The 17,301-nt window shown below is 42.4% G+C and overlaps 6 protein-coding genes across 9 annotated transcripts in view; 1 reads left to right on the top strand and 5 right to left on the bottom strand.

Annotated features, from left to right (window-relative positions):
* rgn (regeneration) overlaps positions 1-1,084 on the bottom strand; it is a 50,816-nt gene extending 49,732 nt beyond the window's left edge. For all 3 annotated transcript variants that reach the window (XM_089467296.1, XM_018007356.2, XM_018007355.2), the window contains exon 1: positions 556-1,084. The gene's annotated coding sequence lies outside the window, so the exon portion shown is untranslated. The remainder of the gene's footprint in view (positions 1-555) is intronic.
* An 8,086-nt stretch (positions 1,085-9,170) lies between these two features.
* Positions 9,171-9,957, bottom strand: LOC108614114 (uncharacterized). 2 transcript variants are annotated; one of them, XM_018008053.2, is made up of 2 exons: positions 9,537-9,957; positions 9,171-9,487 (listed from the first exon to the last, which is right to left on the bottom strand). In XM_018008053.2, the coding sequence occupies exons 1-2, from the start codon at positions 9,707-9,709 to the stop codon at positions 9,385-9,387; spliced, it is 276 nt and encodes a 91-aa protein (XP_017863542.1). In that variant the 5' UTR covers positions 9,710-9,957; the 3' UTR covers positions 9,171-9,384. The 2 variants fall into 2 exon arrangements, with proteins under 2 accessions (XP_017863542.1, XP_017863543.1); XM_018008054.2 differs by having other exon boundaries at positions 9,171-9,475; positions 9,537-9,944.
* Positions 9,958-10,285: 328 nt separating this feature from the next.
* On the bottom strand, positions 10,286-12,839 carry LOC108614109 (uncharacterized). Its single transcript, XM_018008045.2, has one exon. The coding sequence runs from the start codon at positions 12,689-12,691 to the stop codon at positions 10,430-10,432; it is 2,262 nt and encodes a 753-aa protein (XP_017863534.1). The 5' UTR covers positions 12,692-12,839; the 3' UTR covers positions 10,286-10,429.
* A 364-nt stretch (positions 12,840-13,203) lies between these two features.
* LOC108614111 (uncharacterized) lies at positions 13,204-14,566 on the top strand. Its single transcript, XM_018008050.2, has 2 exons — positions 13,204-13,681; positions 13,764-14,566. Exons 1-2 carry the CDS (start codon positions 13,505-13,507, stop codon positions 14,523-14,525), a joined length of 939 nt encoding a protein of 312 aa, XP_017863539.1. The 5' UTR covers positions 13,204-13,504; the 3' UTR covers positions 14,526-14,566.
* LOC108614112 (uncharacterized) lies at positions 14,547-15,766 on the bottom strand. The gene is made up of 2 exons (XM_018008051.2): positions 15,618-15,766; positions 14,547-15,552 (listed from the first exon to the last, which is right to left on the bottom strand). Exon 2 carries the CDS (start codon positions 15,528-15,530, stop codon positions 14,706-14,708), a length of 825 nt encoding a protein of 274 aa, XP_017863540.1. The 5' UTR covers positions 15,531-15,552; positions 15,618-15,766; the 3' UTR covers positions 14,547-14,705.
* A 425-nt stretch (positions 15,767-16,191) lies between these two features.
* LOC108614113 (uncharacterized) lies at positions 16,192-17,300 on the bottom strand. Its single transcript, XM_018008052.2, has one exon. It carries the CDS (start codon positions 17,111-17,113, stop codon positions 16,289-16,291), a length of 825 nt encoding a protein of 274 aa, XP_017863541.1. The 5' UTR covers positions 17,114-17,300; the 3' UTR covers positions 16,192-16,288.
* Position 17,301: the final 1 nt, after the last annotated feature.

Here is a 17,301-nt window from a genome sequence, read left to right on the forward strand (position 1 = left end):
TCTTTAATAGCACACATATTTTTTGATATCAATCGAAGCTTTGGTTCTTTGATGGAATTCTTCGAGTAATTCGAAACTGTCTCGCTTATGCCTTATAAGCAGCATTGTTTATAACAAGGAAGCCAATTTATAATATTTCACTTGAAATACAAGTAGAATTAATAAAGCAAGAATTTTGCTAATGAGAGTTTCTCAAAACTTGTGCCTTTTCTTTATTACAGTTAGCTTAAGGTTTTATATGACGACTTCCAGGTATTTGATAAGGCTCAACTCAACGACGTAAATATTCATACATTTGCTATATATGACATGTGTATAGCCTTAATTATATTCGGAATAATGTAAATATGTGCAAGACTTTTATTATCCAGGTGCTAATTTGTATGATGTTATAGCTAATTGATTTTATGCTTCAGCTACTTTTTAATCTGGTAATAAATCATATTTACTATTTCATAGTTTTATACATTTGATTTTAATTGTATTTTAGTGCTTTACGATTAACAAATATTGGGAAATATACTACTTAGAAATATAAATTTATATGCTACTAACCTTTAGTACTTCTAATTCAAGTCAACAGAGAAACCAGTTGTTTCTTCTTCTCTAACTTTTCCAATTTCTTGGCACAAAACACAAAACAATTTCGCGAATTCAATTTCTTTTTTACCGGCAAGTGACAATTGACAATTAATTGGTAACTGACAATTGGCCGAAATGGAGCCCAAAAACACTCGAAATTCGAAATGCTCGTTCACGCAGTTAAATATTGAAACTCGATGTTAGTTTTGGCCAAATGCAAAGATTTAGCCAATTAGCGTTGACTGAGCGCGAACTACTGAATTAGCCACACAAGAAGACACCAAGTCGTTTATTTATTTATTCTTTTTATCTCTCTTTTTGGTGGGCAATTAATGAATTGAATGTGAAATGAATGCACTTCCCATGCCTTTTCGTTTAGTTGAATTTGTTGTCGTTTTTAACGGCTCTTTTGAAGTTCGATTCGGTTCAGTTTTGGTTTGCTCGTTGGCCGCGCGCACGTTCGGCCACAGCGACTGTAAAATTGCGACTGTTCGCCAAGCAAACGTAAACGCAAACGCAAAGCCAACCCGAAATGGCGGAGAACAGCGGTAAGCCGATGCTCAAATACACTAACTGCTGTGTGAAAAAGTGCATAAATATATATACAGATACATATAATGAAGAGGCTAATGTATATGTACATATAAATATAAATGTACAGCAATAAATATAATTGTAATAATTAAACTTTTTTTAAACAATTTCTAAAAATAAAAATTAAAAACAAATTTTAATTAATAATTTATTAATTAATAATAAAATATAAAAATTATTAATTATGTGTGTATATAATTAATACTAAAATACAATAATAAATACTAAAATACATCAAATATATGCCTTAATTTTATTTTTAAATATAATTTATTTTAAATATATGTTTAGGAAATATTTAAAAGTACTTAATTTACTACTGGTATTAAAAACAATTAATCTTAAATTAACATACATGTAATTAAATATTTAATATTTTTTATATTTATATACACACATATATTCATATATAATTCATTAAAAATACAAATTAAAATCAAATTAAGCTCAACCCAATGCAAGACCTAGCAAATTGATCAAGTGTAATCAGTGCTAATCAATAGTCTATATACACAACGTACTCAATGAGCGCACTCACTCACACTTACACACACACTCTCACATTTGTTATGCTCTTGTGTCACATACTCCGTCAGAGTTTCTGAATACCTTCGGCAAGGGCAAAAATGTAGCCGGCTCCAATGTCGACGTCAGCAGCATTGCTGCTGATGCTGTGCGCTCTCCCTCTCTCTCTCTCGTGCTCGCTCGCTCTCACTGACGCTTACGCTCGCGCTACTCGAATTTGCCGGCTTCGTTGCTTATCAACATGTTGCAGCTGTCTTTATTTTGTGTTTTGTTTTTGGTGATTTTTTTTTTTTATTTTTTGGCGCGCGCTTTCAAACAAAGTTGCAGGGCTTCAAACGCTTTTCTTCTTTTTCTTCGCTTTTGCTGTTGTTGTTGAACTTTTTGGTGTTATTCTGATTTTGGCATTTTAATTGGAACTGTGTGCGATTTTTAATTTATAGAGTTTATGTTTGTAGCTGCTGCTGCGTCTGCTGCTTATTTATAAACACATTAAAATTTATAGTGCTCGAACCATTTGTGGCAGATTTTTGCATGAGATCAGCAGCGGCTAATTTATGTGTTTGCATAGGCAACGTTGTCGTGCTGCTTGTTCTAATTTATGCTAAAAACAACAAATAGTTTATAAATTAGCCATAGTTACTTTCGCCAGCAGCAGAAACTTTCATGGCCCAATAAATATTGCCAGCACTATTTTTAAATGCCAAAAAATAAATTTCTATGCGATTTATTTACAGAAAGTTGAGTTAACAAACCAAATTTAACTTATCATTAAACTGCTTTACCATCTTTTTCATCAAGCTAAAAAATGAACGATTTATGTTGATTTTACTCCTATTGAAACTTAATTTATTTACTTTGCTGGAGATTGTCAAACTTTACTTCAAGTTCGGCTTAACTAATTGCTGCAAAGCATCTCGCGCAACAATGTAAACAAAAGCTTTAGCAACTTTTGCAACTTGTTGCTAAGAACTTGTTTCGAGCACTCAGGCATGGCGCAAACTAAGCCCAAAGAACAACAAGAGAGGATGTGTGCCAAGACTAGAGAATAGGCAAAACGTTAAATAGCCAAGATAAATAATAAAATTTCTAGAAACTTTGAAATGTTGGAAATGTATGCAAATGCGGAAAAGGAGGAGGGGAAGCAATAGCAATAGAAAGAAGCAAGATGAATACATTAAAATAGACATTAATGTGACCATATATACATATATATTTAGCTTAGCATTTAGTATATATATATCTACTTTATATCATGAGCCGAGTGTTTCAATGAAATATAATACGCAAACAATTTTGATTGCTTACTCGAGCCTGACCCATTTAGCTCTATTGACAGAGACATTGAAGTGGCTGCTGCGTGGACAAGTGGATAAGTGGAAAGACTGGACATTTAAGATCTGTGACAGCGGCAAGAGTTTAATATATATATAGATATATAGGCGTATATACATACATAATCTGTTGCATTTACGAGTCGAAGAAGGCAGCGCAATTTGTAAATTTGTTTACATTGTGCAACAATTACAATTGGCAACAATGTTGCAAGCATAAATGTTGCTCGAAAAAATGCTCAACGTTAAGTAAACAGAAATATTATATCTCTCTATATATGTGGATATGTGTGGATATTTTGCTTTTGAATCGTTGTACGAAATGTAAACAGAATATAATTATCAATAAAGCGTGGCCAATTGATGCCTGCCCCGCCCAGCCAAGTAGTTGGCTGTAAAGAGCTGCTTAATCGAGCAAATTAAGATGCAAAGCGAAATAGATGAATTTATGAATCAGTCAAGCGGCTGCCATATACAGGGTGCTCGAATGAATGGCAACGCTATAAATAAATATGACAACGATAAAACGCTCCCAGTCGACGTCATCGTAATCAGAACCTAAAACCGGTGGCCAGATGATGGCGAGTGGTCAATCCAGCATCCGCAGCATCATAGAACAGCACCACCAACATCTGGGGCGTGGGCCGGCAGCTGGCATTGAGCGTTGAGCGTTGAACAAATGGCGCCAACTTTAAAAATAACAAAATACACGCATTACACGATGTTCTAATGTATTCAACATTTGTTCAACCCAGCGAGAGATGAGCGAGCGATACAAATTACAATTTGATAGTTTTTTCTTTTTATAAATTTGACTTTTTGTTTGTTTGTTTTTTTTTTTTTTTCACTTTCCGGCAAGGCCAAGCGACGACGGCATTGATTTATTTGAGGCAAAAGGGCAGGCCAATTAATGTCGAATATATATATATATATATATATATATATATATATATATATATATATATATATGTATATTACAGAATCTGCTCTTGAACTTGCGCAACTGCCTAATTTATTACAAGCGAATGATTCTGTGTGAGACCCGCCCACGCGCTGGCCCAGTCAAAAGGTCAGCTGTCACTAGGTCGTATGTCATTTAAATGCTGAGCCGCTATCAATCAGAGACATGAGAGGAAAGCTGCACTGAGGCATACCTTCGATAAAGCACATGCAAGGCATAAATCAGCCGAGATCTGAATATGCTGAATTCCCATTAAAGTATGTTTTCATAATATCTCCTCATTGGGGCTGGCAAACGTCTTACGTTTCTCGCACATAGCACAGGCAGGCAGGCAGGCGAACAGCCTGTGAAACTCTGAAGAAATACATGTATCAAAAACTAAATTGAAATGGAATGCCTGAACATCATAAATAAACATGTATTCTAGTTTGCATGCGCGCATCAAGTTTAATGCGATACGCAAACTTGCACTTGTTGCTACACCGCAGACATGCCACACCCACACACAGACACGCAGACACGCCCACCCACATGATCTGATCTGCAGCGTGCTCCATTTACCCTGTCTGTGCGCATGCCAAATTGGCCAAAATGCGTGGCAGTCATAAATCGGCATATAAAATATGATTTAACTGAGTTTTCTGGAACAACGGGCAGCAACATGTGTGCGTCTACATTGTTTTACCCAGCTGAAGGTCACGAATTGCATGCATTTCGTATTTTCCTATTTCTTATTTTATATTTTGTATCCCCAGTGATTCAGCGTCTCACTGAGTAATAGAACTTTACGAGCAATGAAAATTTAGACGAAAATTTAGACTGTGTGCCAAAAATGAATAGCCCATAGCATTTAGCGGCGTTCAGCGTTTAGTGTTTGTGCTGCATATTTGATAATTCATTATTTTAATTAAAATTATATTTGATAAGAGATATGCAGAGTTTCACTCGCTTGAGCTCGGAGCAGACGCGTCTGAAACGTCACTTAATTGGTTTTCGTTGTTGTTCGCCGATTGGCGCTAATTGAAGGCAACTTGTTGAGCGACTGACTAGCCTGGCCACAGTGAAGCCTACGACGTGAAGACCGCCGACTGCTAGTGGCAGCCGTAAACAAACTTTGTCATTCGCTTCAAGTGGCCTTCGCAGAAAAAAAAAAGAGAATTATGCGTGCAAGAGAGCAGGTGAGGGAAGGCAAGGCGAGGAGGCAAGTTGAGGCACTGCATCATGGTCTGGGCAAAGACAGCATACTCCAGTGCACTAATTGATTTTCAATATGTTTTTGGCATTCACTTGCAGCACATGCTGCCCGAGGCTTGAAAACTTTTTCAAACATGATTGCATCAAGCTAAACGATTTAGTGTTATGAAATCAGTTTACAGCAAGAATTTACAGCTACAATAAATTTTGGACAAACTGAAAGCGCTTTAATGAATTTTTCCGAATTTGTAGACAAAATGAAGACATCAATTTTAATTGTTGTCACTTAACATCGGGTTCAAGTTCAGACGGCATTATGCAGAGCGAAAAGATTAACAACAAATTACGAGAGTAAAATATACTTTTTAAGACTAAATGGTTGCTGAGTGAGCTGAAAAAAAAACGCAGAAATGTCAAGAGTCTCTAATACAAATAAGATAAGAATATGCGGAAGTTTTCTTATCTGTTAAAAAATCTTGGCTGGGCTAAGACTGAACGTATGCTATATAAATATAAATTATGAATAATATATTTCCGAGAAATAGCTCACTGAAACTTAAACAAAAGCGAATAAATCGAACTAACATCCTGTGTGGAGGAATTCATTCATTATTATAAAAGTGACTCAGTGCAGGATATATTTTTCAGCCACCCCATCAGTATTGAATTGGATTTAAGAATTAATTACGTGCTCGCTTTAAGCTATACAAATTGAGGTGCTAAAACTTTCGTTTGATTGGCTAATTAATCAACTATTTAGCTCATTAGTAAAATTAACTGACACATTGAGCAAAAACCGATATAGCTGCTAGGCAAATGGAAATTGGCCGCAAGCTAGCAATAACACGTATACGCCACATTGGACAGGCCTCCTCGAAAGTGCGCCGCCCCCGCGCACCCGCACGCCCGCAGCGCGAGTGAAATTCAATTTGTCAAGCGGCAAACGAAAATTAGCTGCACTTCGTGCAATATAATTGCGTTTTGCTGTCGTCTCTGGCCTTTTTGGCGGCTCAAAGCCTGCGCGAGGCACATTAAAGATGCAAACGAAGTCTTTGCCGCAACCACAGCCACAGCCAGAGCCACAGCCAGAGCCACGAATCGTGTCAACGACACATTGTCCAACAGCCAGCAACAACAACAACATCAGCAATAACCACATTTGCACCACTAAAGCCATCAACGGCCAACGTAACTGTCAAAGCCGCATAGCAATCGTGGCCCAAAACTGCGCCTAGACTCTCTTCTTTTCAGTGGCAGTCTTTGCCCCTTCTTCTTCTGCTCCCCAGCCCCGTTCGTCCACCACCCCCGCTGCGGCTCTTCACTGGCAGCAACTGCAATTCCATTGCCATTGCCATTCGCCCAAATGACTTGCTAATTCTTATGAATATTTAATTTTATGCTTATGCTCATGTTTGCCTTATGGTAATCAGAGATTTTGCCCAAAAATGAAAATGAAAATTTCATGTAAGTGTCGAAATGACGATTGGACGCACAGTGGCACAGAAGCATAAGAATGAGAGACAAATTATAAAAAAAGTAAACCGTAATTTATTTGTTGGCAGTCATTGCTGGGTCTTCAGCACAGTGGGACAAAAGAGTACGAATAAAGAAAGCAAAAAGCAAAAAGATTGTAAAATATGAAAGTAATAAAATTGAGTTATGCGTCGGTTATAAGTCGGTAAAACACACTGGAACAAAAACACTTAAAAATGCCAAATAAAATTTAAAACGTGATATATACTATATAAAATAGGTTATTTTTTCTAATTTATAGTAGGGATTTGAATATTACTGTCCTTTGAGCACAGTGGGACGAAACACGTCTTTTTTATTTTGGTGTCCCCGCTTTTTGCTTACATTTAGTATAAAAAAATTCTCCATTTTTCGCACCACTGTGCACTCTGTTTATTTGAGCATGTGAAGCATATATATCTGTATATATATTTTTGGGCTGCACTTTGGACTTTGGCGCTGTTATGCAAATGTTTAAAAGGTTGAAATTGGAGAAAAAGCATTTCATGCAGTCCGGGAACCGCTCTGGGAAGCACTGGAACAAGTAAGAGATAGGTAGAGAGAGAGAGAGAGAGAGTGTCCAATAAAAAGCGAATAAAAAGTTCAATTGTATCAATTTGGGCGGCAGCACATTTTTGTGCGAATATAAATTAAAAGTGCGGCGGCCATCGAATTGGGTTTTTGTCTGCAAGCAGGAGAGAGAGAGACATAGAGAGAAAGAGAGAGGGGGAGAGCTAGGCTCCCACACGAACAGGCGAACAAGCGAACGAGCGACCAGCTGGGGCAGAGCTCATCAATCATAGCCATCAATCAGACGTGAAGAGCAGGCGCAAGTGAAACGAAAAGAAAATCAACTTTGAAGTCGACGGCGCGCGCCATAAAATGCAAAACGACGAAGAGCCATTCCGTGTTCCATTTCAAATTGCCAATAGAACAGCTCAGTCAAGTCAAAGAGATGTATGGGCGATGTATGCATGGGGCACAGCGTTGCAAGAGATTCCTTGTTCCCACAACAATTTACACAAATTACAGTGATCTCAGACTAATTTCGAATATTTCTCTTTATTGTCTTGCTAAGTATTTCTGACAATTCTGATTCACATCGAGAACTTATTATGAAATGCAGAGCTATATTAACTAAATCACTTCTCGGGAAGTGGCCCAGTGCCAAAAGAATGCGCCAAAATAGCGGAAATGCAACAAAGCGAAATGCATTTCAAATGCTGCTCGAAAAGTTTCCTGCTAATTCATGTGCCTCATTTAATAAGAATAATATTATATATAAAAAGTCTGTAAATTCTGTTTATATTTTTTATCAACATATTTTCCAAATTTCATTAGAATACTAATTATTCAATGCTATAAAAATTAAATACGCTTGGCTCTGACCTTTTTTGACCTCAGCTTATGGTCATATCAACTTTGAAGAATTCTCGAAACTTTTGAAGGTTTCAGCAGTATCGAAATTTGGTTTTCAGTTTTCCCAGAATATTACAAGCAACCCGTATGCATTGTGGGTCAGCCACCGCACCGCACCACCAATTGGCACGCCCCCATTTAATGCCGTCTGGGCGCTGTCTGTTACCTCATTAATTAAAGCTGTGTGTGTGTGTGTGCGTGTGTGTGTGTGTGATTTTGTATGCAGTGCCGTGTGCGGTTTGGCAAGCGTGCAATTATGTGTTCATACGCTATTTTTAAGCGCTTACGGTGAAAGGTCTTTGGCAGTGTGTCACAGCGGATAAACAAATCGAAAGTGAGAACGAGAATGAGAATGAGAGAAAGTGAGAGTGCGAGAAAGAGAAAGTAAGACAAAGAGAGAAGAGAACATGTATGTAAATCACACGTTCTACTCGCGCGACTGCCGGTTCATTATGAAAAAAATAAATAGAAACCTATCAGCTCTTCACATTTTCTATTTGATGTTAATCTAAAGATCTGTTGATTGAAAAATGCTTAGCACATGTCACGATGATTATTGCCATATGCAACGGCTCAGTGGCTCGGCAGTTTCACACGTATTTTAAAAGATGTCAGGCATTAAATAAGACACGTCATTCGTATCATTAAGCCATTATTTCCGCCAATTCCAGCGGCCCAGTTGATACATTTTTTCATTTGTCATTTGTCAAGCGCCGAGATGCTGCTGCCTCTGGCTCTGACTGGAGCTATTCTTTGGCGACAGAAGACGCGCGAACGGCACATATATCGCATATCAAGTGGCATTCAATGATTCTGGCTCTATCATTTGTGAAATGACATCATGAAGCAACTTGTGGTCATGCATATTTAGCGCCAGATCGCATTCAATGACGCCGTCGCCATTAATCACAATCGCTGTCTACCGAGTGAGGGTGGCAGGAGGTGGATACACAAAAAACAAGCAACAAAAATAATATAAACCTCAACGTCAATTGCAATTGGCGAGTATTACCACCCACACATGCACACACAGAGATAGATCGGGTGAATGATAGATTTAGCATGCACTGTCACAAGTGGAAATTTGTTTATATCAGTAGTAGTAGTAGTAGTGTGGGTGGGTGACAGAGCGTTGTCGAGGCGTACAAGTCAATCACAATTGTTTGGCGGGCCGGACCATTTGATGAGACGATGTTAGCTTAATTACAGTTATCACTTTATATTGAGAAACTTCTTCTTTTAGGAATGCATCATACAGTTAAGTCGTTATTCTAAATGCTTGTCCTTCTTGGCGCCGATATACAATACCGACCAGGACTTGTCCGGCATATCGATGTCCAATTTTTTCGAGTTAACACTAGGAGAAAAACTAGTTAACCGCTTTTCCCTCCAATTCTCATTCACTGCATTGCACTCACCTGGTTTCAGAGTTCACCAAACGATGACGCTGATGCAATGGAATGCAAGTCTGTTTCGGAGACGGCTTCAGGTCAAGACACATTTCACTAGTCAAAGAGTTCATAACCGCAGCAGCGCCGTTCGTCTCAGAGCCCTCGCCTCCGCACTTTTCCACACCGAACTGTGAAGACATCTTCTGGGTAACACAATAGAACTCGAAACTAGCCGAAAATCTTCTTTGAATTTCTTATTGCGTGTCCAAATGTAGATTTTCTTAAAATTTATATTCCTTCAACAAGACCAAAGTATTGAAAGTAACTAAACTAAAATGATTTTCAGTTTTGAGTTGTGTGTGTTATGTTTTATTATTTGGTAGGGGCAGTAAAGCACAGCCTGCCAGGTGGGTTAGGAATGAAAATATGTCTGTGAACAAACTGTGCTGTTTCCCAACCACGTCAAACATGCGATGAAATAAAATACATTGGGTGCTCGACAAGCCTAAAAGGAAAGCCTAAAAGTATGCTACAATATATTTATGCAAATATTTAGGTCTGCGAAACGAAATCGAATAAAATACTGAAAGAGAAACTGACGTGCTAGAGAGACAACTGAATATATATGTATATATTGAATACATATTGATATGTATCTATGTATATATGTATATCATATGAGATAGCTTTCTGAGAGTGATTGATATGGTCCGCACTTTTGTGGAATACAATTTCCAGCCGGTAGCAGCTTATATAAATATAAAAACAATCATATCATATATATAAATATATATTTATATGAAATCTTAAATTTAAAACACATTTCTATTAATAATAGAAAAACAATTCCCTCCCAAAGTTTGCTTGTAAAACGCAGTTCGCTAAAAATTTCATCAAAAAATCATTGCCAAAGGTAATTTCTAATGTATTAACACCTGTACGGCCAGAAGGTTTTCGCCATTGTTGGTCATCCGGCTAATAATGCTGCCTGGCACGGTTATGGCGCGATTGCTGCCGTAGATGTCCTTCAGGCTTTGAGCGGCGCGAATGTTGTAGGCCTCGTTGGTGTGCACCATCAGGTACTCGATGATGGGCCGGCTTCTGGTGGGCCACAGGGAGACGGTGCCCACGATTTTGATGTCGTCGGGGCGAACGGTAGTTAGCCACAGCATGAAGATCTCCTGGTCGGGTATGCAGCACGCGGCGTTATGGGAAAGCGTCTCCGAGTCTCTCAGGCTGAAGAATTCAGTTATCTGCATTCGGGCTGTCATGATGAGCACTGGCAGTAGATCGGGATGTTTGTTGGAGTTCGAGTCGAAGAACTTGTCCTTAACGAAGTAGACCATGTTGCATTTGGCCTGGTTCAACATGGTGACTCGCGTGTCGAGGAAGAACGTCTTGGCCATGCAGGGCGCGATGCGCTCCATGGGCAGGGCGGGATGCTCGTGGGTGAGGTGATCGTTGAAGTCCGAGATGAAGAACATACGCCGGCACTCCGAGTCGGGACAGAATATGGGCGAGCGACACACCTTGAGTGGGCGTGTCATATTCGGCTGCAAAACCTCGCGTTTAATGGACAACAGATTGACTAGCTCGTTGGGGCTGCAGGGCAGCGTGGAGAACTGCGGCGGTGGTGGATCACGGTACTTCATCAGCTCCACTGTGTTCAGGCTGTGCAGCAGCTTCTGTGGATCCTCGGGGAATCCTCGGAATCGTGCACGCTGCACTGTGGACACCAGCATATGCAGTTTGCTCAACAGACGCTTGGGCTTAAATTCGTGGTGATCCTCCGGCTTGGGCAAGAATACGTCCTGGAGCTCTTTAAGATTGCAGTCTTCATTGATCTCACTTTGAACTTTCTCAAACTGCTCCGTACGCAACAGCTTTTCGCTAAGTGCAAAGTCGACTTGACTCTCCGCCGGCGGTGCGGTGGGCTCAACTTTCAGCGGTTTCTCTTTCTCCTGCTTGTCGGATTGCTGCCCAGCATTGGCACTCTCCTGCAGCGATTCCAGCAAGTGATTCAGTTTCTCATCCAAAGCGTCGCCGATAGTTTTCTCCTTCTTGTCCGAGGACATACTGAGCTCGGTGCCCGGCTCGATATATTTGCCGAAGTATGCACCACCGCGCTGTCGGTCGAGAGCCGCCTGTGCAGTGGCTATATTTTTTTTTCGTTCGATTTCCTTGTCTCGCTTGGCCCTCAGCTCGGCCAGCTCCGCCTTGACCCGAATGTACTCCTCCTCAACACGTTGTCGTATCTGCTCCCACTCGCCAACCAAGTGCTTCTTTTCTTTCAGCTTGTTGATTAGCTGATCATCCAGTTCCTCCCGCTCCACCATATCGCTAGTCGCGTCCTCCACGGTCAGATGCTTGACCGGTCTAACGGCTGCATTAAAAATTGGCTTCCTTTCGTAGTCTAGCATTGTGGTTGGACTTTGGTCCTTGTCTGTCTTTTGCTCACGCTTGGCTAGGTCTTCTCGATGCTTATTTGTGCGCCACAGCAGCTCCTCCTGAAAGGGATTTAGCAACTCCAGCTCCTGCACCTTGATTATATCCCGCTTACTCTTAAACTTGATCGACGTGCGCGAATTTCCAGCCCCCGGTGTTCCAAGAATTTCTTCTATAGTTTTCTTGCACTGACCGCCTTCCTCGCTGGACTCCTGCTCGCATTGCCTGGCCGTATGGCTGCGATATTCCGCACGGTCCTTCCTACGATGCGGCTCGTTTATAGCTGACTTGGAGCGATAGTGCGAAGCATGCGGATAACGATGATTGTGCCTGTCGTGCTCCTCGCTGTGTGACCTAAACCCGCGCCCCCTCATGGAACTGAGCAGCACCTTGGAAGGCAGCTTGGTCCCCTCCCGTAATACTTTGCGTGCCTCCCGACGCAGATCGTGTTGCGTCTTCCAATTTCGTAGCACATCCATTTCCCGGTTGTCTCTTGTCTTGGCTCTCGCTTCGCGCTTGTAGTTGACTATATTATGGCTTGAGTCCCGTAATATTTTTATCCTAGCTTCGCTATCGATGATCTTATAGAAGAAACGCAAAGCCTCACACTTCGGGCACCAGTCCGATGTGCCCTCGATGTACGAGTCCTCCTTCGTCCGGCGCCGGCTGCGAAACTCGAATTCCGGATTGCTGCCCAGCTCGGACTTGCTCAAACCGCACATCGTACACGCATACATTATTGGATTCGATTTAATGATAGTAAAAACAGCTGGCCAAAAATTCAAATTGCGTATATTTTAAAATAAAATAAAAAGTAAATATTTACAATAATTTATGCCAAACACAGAGAACCCTACCTAACTACTATTCAAATCAAAGCACTTCGAAGTAAAAAGCATAGCGCCTTAGCTTGAAACACATGTATATTAAGGCATTTGCTTTGTGTGCACCAGCCAAGGCAGCCGCCAAAAGGTGACGATGATTCCACCTTTGGCCAAGTCAAGTTCCCGTCTAGAGCTGCGGCTAGGGTATTCAAATCTTCTTCATGTCTTCATTTCTTCTTGTTTGCTACACAAATATAACACACATATGCAGATTGGCCTCCAGCCATGCAAGCCCATTCACCTGCTGCGAGGTTCACCAAATGCTGCGCACACTCAGACGTCACTCGGGGCCCACGTGCTGACCGTGAATTTTACAGCTGCGACAAGGCAACGGTAGTGCGAAAATAAGAAGAAGTAGAGAAAGACAAGAGAGAGAAATACAAGAAGAGAGAGAGAGATATTAGAGACCTCAAGGTTACATGTGGAGTCAGGCAAAGCCCATGCTCCAGTTGTCATGCCGCCGGCCCGAAGATCTCGAGAGCCATTGAAATTGTCAAACGCCCCCCGTTAAGAGGCTGCACCGGCCAAAAATCGGCTTAGAGCCGCGTCCAATTGAGTTTCGGATCGGTTCACTTGTTGCTCTGGTCAATTTTGTATTTTATTTCTATTTTAGTTTATTTTATTTTTCATTTTGTTGACTTTGTTCGGTGATTCAGCAACGTTTGAATGCTCGTTGATAAGATGCGCAAAAGTAAGATAAATAACGGAACATGGCATCGAGCCAAGTCAAATATTGAGACGCACTCACACTTTCGAAGGCCTAGCCGCACACTGTATAAATACTCCAAGTACCAGCTGGTCAGCCATCAAACGACTCTGTGCACTCAGACAATAGACAACATGGTAAGCGCATGTGCTCCAGCACAATCTGAGCATCCACCACCAACAACAACAACAACTAATGAGTGGACTTATCCTATTGCAGAGAACCGGCTACGTCTCACTTGCCATTTGCGCCTGCTTGGCTTTGGCTGCAGCTGATGTCTCGCATCTGACCAGCAGCTACCTGCCGCCGCCCAAGCCGGAGCAGGTCGAGCAGATGACCATCGAGCAGCACGAGCTGCGTGAGCTGCCCGAGCAGGTGGACTACATGCGCGAGAATGAGCTGGGCGGCATGGAGAATGCGCCCAGCAGCCAGCTGACACCGCCAGCTATGCCACAGGCGGAGGACATGCTATCCACTCGCTATTTGCCGCCAGCTGAGCCTGCCATGCCCGCCCAGAGCTATCTGCCTCCTGCTGAGCCGACGGCGGCAATGCCCACCGCAGCTGCAATGCCCGCCATGCGCTATTTGCCACCCACTCAGGCCGAGCCGGAGCCAATGATGCAGCCCGAAATGATGCAAGCCATGGACTACTCAGCCCCCGCTGAGCCCCAGCCAGAAGCAGAAGCAGCCATGCGCTACCTGCCGCCCGTGCAGCAGGCCGAGCCAAATGCCTATCAGCAGTACCAGCAGCAATACCAGCAGCAAGAGCAGCAGCAGCAGCAAGAGCAGCAGCAGCAGCAACAGCAGCAGCAGCAGGAGCAGGAGCTGGAGCAGCAGATGCCCTACATTCTGGACGTGCAACAGCCAATGGCGCCCTCCGATGCCGAAACTCTAGCCCTTGAGCCAGAGCCCGCCCACGAGCTGCGCCAGGATGGCTATCATTACCGACACGCCGAGCAGGAGCAGCGCCTGAGGCACTAGAGAAGCCACCGAGTCATCGAATTGTTGTTAAATGTTAATTTAGTGATTAAAGCTTGAATAAAATGAGGGTTTACTAAACTTTGATCCCGGATCGTCATTGTGGTAAATCGTCGATGATTGGACATGGAAAAATACCTAAAATACCCAGTTTGTCGCACCGTCCATAGGCTAGGATTAGGGTCAGTGCACGACGATAGTGTTCAGAATGCGTATCTCGTCCTCGTACCGAAGCGAAGAGTCGTCATGCATCACCTCCACTCTGTGGATGGTAAACTCAACGTTGTGAGTGGGCACATTCAGGGTGACCACGATGCAGTAGTGGAGCACATGCAGTTGATGCGTGCGCAGCATGTACGACGCCCCCTCCGACTTGTTGAAGAGCGGATGGTCCTTCGCCTGGCAGTCGTACATGAAGTAGCCGCCGCCCGCGCCATCACAGAAGCCGAATGCCAGTGAACGGCCCTGAGCCGATATAATACCATACTTGTAGTGCTTGAAGAACTCGATGAGCGCATCGGCAAGGTTCATGTGATTGATGGTGGGTATGCGATAGAGTTTTCCGGTGCTCACGTGATTCATGTAGACCACAAACTTGATCGAGTCAAGGGAGCAATCGACGTCCAGGCCCTTCGGCCTCTTGCCTTTGCCCTTTGTGGATGTGATACTCTTGCGGAAGTACCTGTTGCCACTGACGACAATCCTGTCCAGCAGATGGTCGGTCCAGTCGATCAGATCAAATACGCTGGCCGCGCAGCAGGCGACCACATAGATGGCAAGATATTGATTGCAGCGTAGCCTTTTCTTCAAGAAGGTCCTCTCTGGCAGAATACTACCCCATAGGGACCACAGGCGATCTTCGATCTCGACGTCGTAGTTATTCAGCTTGCTCAGTGGCTCATCGCGATAGTTTCCTGCCGTGTTACGTTCATATTTACGGCTCCAAGGTGGCATGCGTCCCTTCAAGTTCAGCCACTTGATTGACTCATTTTTGATTCGAAAAGCCATTGGAGCCCATACGCAACAGCGGCTGTAAATTGCACAGATTACATATACACACATATACCTTATCGAGTACCTTAGAGCAACACTCACCAGGCCAGCACACGAGCAAGCTTTTTAAAAGATTTTGAGATTTTCACAAATTAACGGATTTCGTATAAGACATTCTAAAAGTGTCAAAAGAATTAGTGTTTGAGTAAAAGCAAACAGGGTACCTAGCAATGAGGATAAACTGGGTACTCCATTGAATATTTATCAACGATGTGAAATACACACTCTTATATTAACAATAATTGCGACTGAATTAAAAGTAATGAGAATAAGCCAGTACTTAGTACTTAAGTTAGTCTTCAGTTTATATTAATTATAATCTCTAATACATAAAGAAATATTGACAGTATAGGACGCATGGTTATAGTTAGTAATATAGTTTCATTCATTATTTTAAAGCAAACTTGATATGTATGTACTTTATAAGTCTCTAGCTCATATAGGCTCTAAGTTCGATGCGTGCATGTATGAACGCAAGTGTTCGGCACCCTGTTCAAAAAGATATACACGCCTCGCCTTTTCAGCATGTTCGCGACAAGCCTGTTATACCAAATACGGATTTACCCTTTTCAGGTGGTATAAAGGTATGGAGATATAGACAAAAGTACAAGCATGATTCAGATTCTGCCTTTGAGAGGATTGGGCATTAAATCTATTTAACAAGTCTGTTTATAACATAATACTGAAAGACAACAGCCCTATACCTATCGCTATTACTTCACTTTCTTATTGGTCTTCTGCAACGGCTCTGGCACCTCCTCCTCGCCCTCACGCATCATCTCCACCTTGTGGATGCTAAACCTGACGTTGGTGATGGGCACATCCAGTGTGACTACGATGCAGTAGAGCAGCACCTGCAGATGCCGAGTGCGCAGCAGGTACGAGGCGCCCTGTTGCTTGGGGAACAGCGGTAGATCCTTGGCCTGGCAGTCGTACATGAAGTAACCCTCGCCCGGGTCCGGACAGAGGCCAATGGCCAGGGCACGCTTGCGCACCTTCACAATGCCGAAGCGATAGTGCGCGAAGAAGTAGCTGAGTGCCTCGGAGAGATTCATGCGATTGAAAGTGGGCACGCAATAGAGCTTGCCATAGCAGACGTGCTCGATATGAACCACAAACTTGACCGACTCCAGTGCGCAGTCTATGTTGAGGTTCTCCAGTGAGAGCTCGTAGTCCTTCGCCTTTATTTGAGCACAGCTCTCCTCGAAGTACTTGTTGCCACTCACAACTATCGTGTCCAGCAGTCGACCGCTCCAGTCCATCAGGTTGAACACGCTGGCCGCGCAGCAGGCGACGACGTAGATGGCCAAGTATTGACGTCCACGAGACTTGCTCGGAAACACAGGTGCCTCAGGATGAAGACTGCCCCACAGAGACCACAACCGGTCCTCGATCTCGATATCGTATTCATTCAGTTTGCTCACCGGCTCCTCGCGATAGTGCCCCGTCGTGTTGCGCTGATACCTTCGGCTCCACGCAGGCAAACAGCCCTCCAAGTTCTGCCAGTGTATTGACTCATTTTTCGCCTTGAAAGCCATTGCCACCGAATATATAAGACACTAGCAACACAATTAAATGCAATATTTAGTTCATTGGAGTTCTAGCATAGGTTACCAAAAAAAAAAAAAAAAAAAAATTAATAAAATGAAAATCTATACATATCTAATTTAAACAAAGCTATAAAAATTGTGTTGAGTTTTAAAGAACGGAGCTCCTGAATCGTCAA

The sequence above is a fragment of the Drosophila arizonae genome, chromosome 4, assembly GCF_054131065.1.
Source record: "Drosophila arizonae isolate 15081-1271.41 chromosome 4, UAZ_ARI_1.0, whole genome shotgun sequence".
Classification (NCBI taxonomy): Eukaryota; Metazoa; Arthropoda; class Insecta; order Diptera; family Drosophilidae; genus Drosophila; species Drosophila arizonae.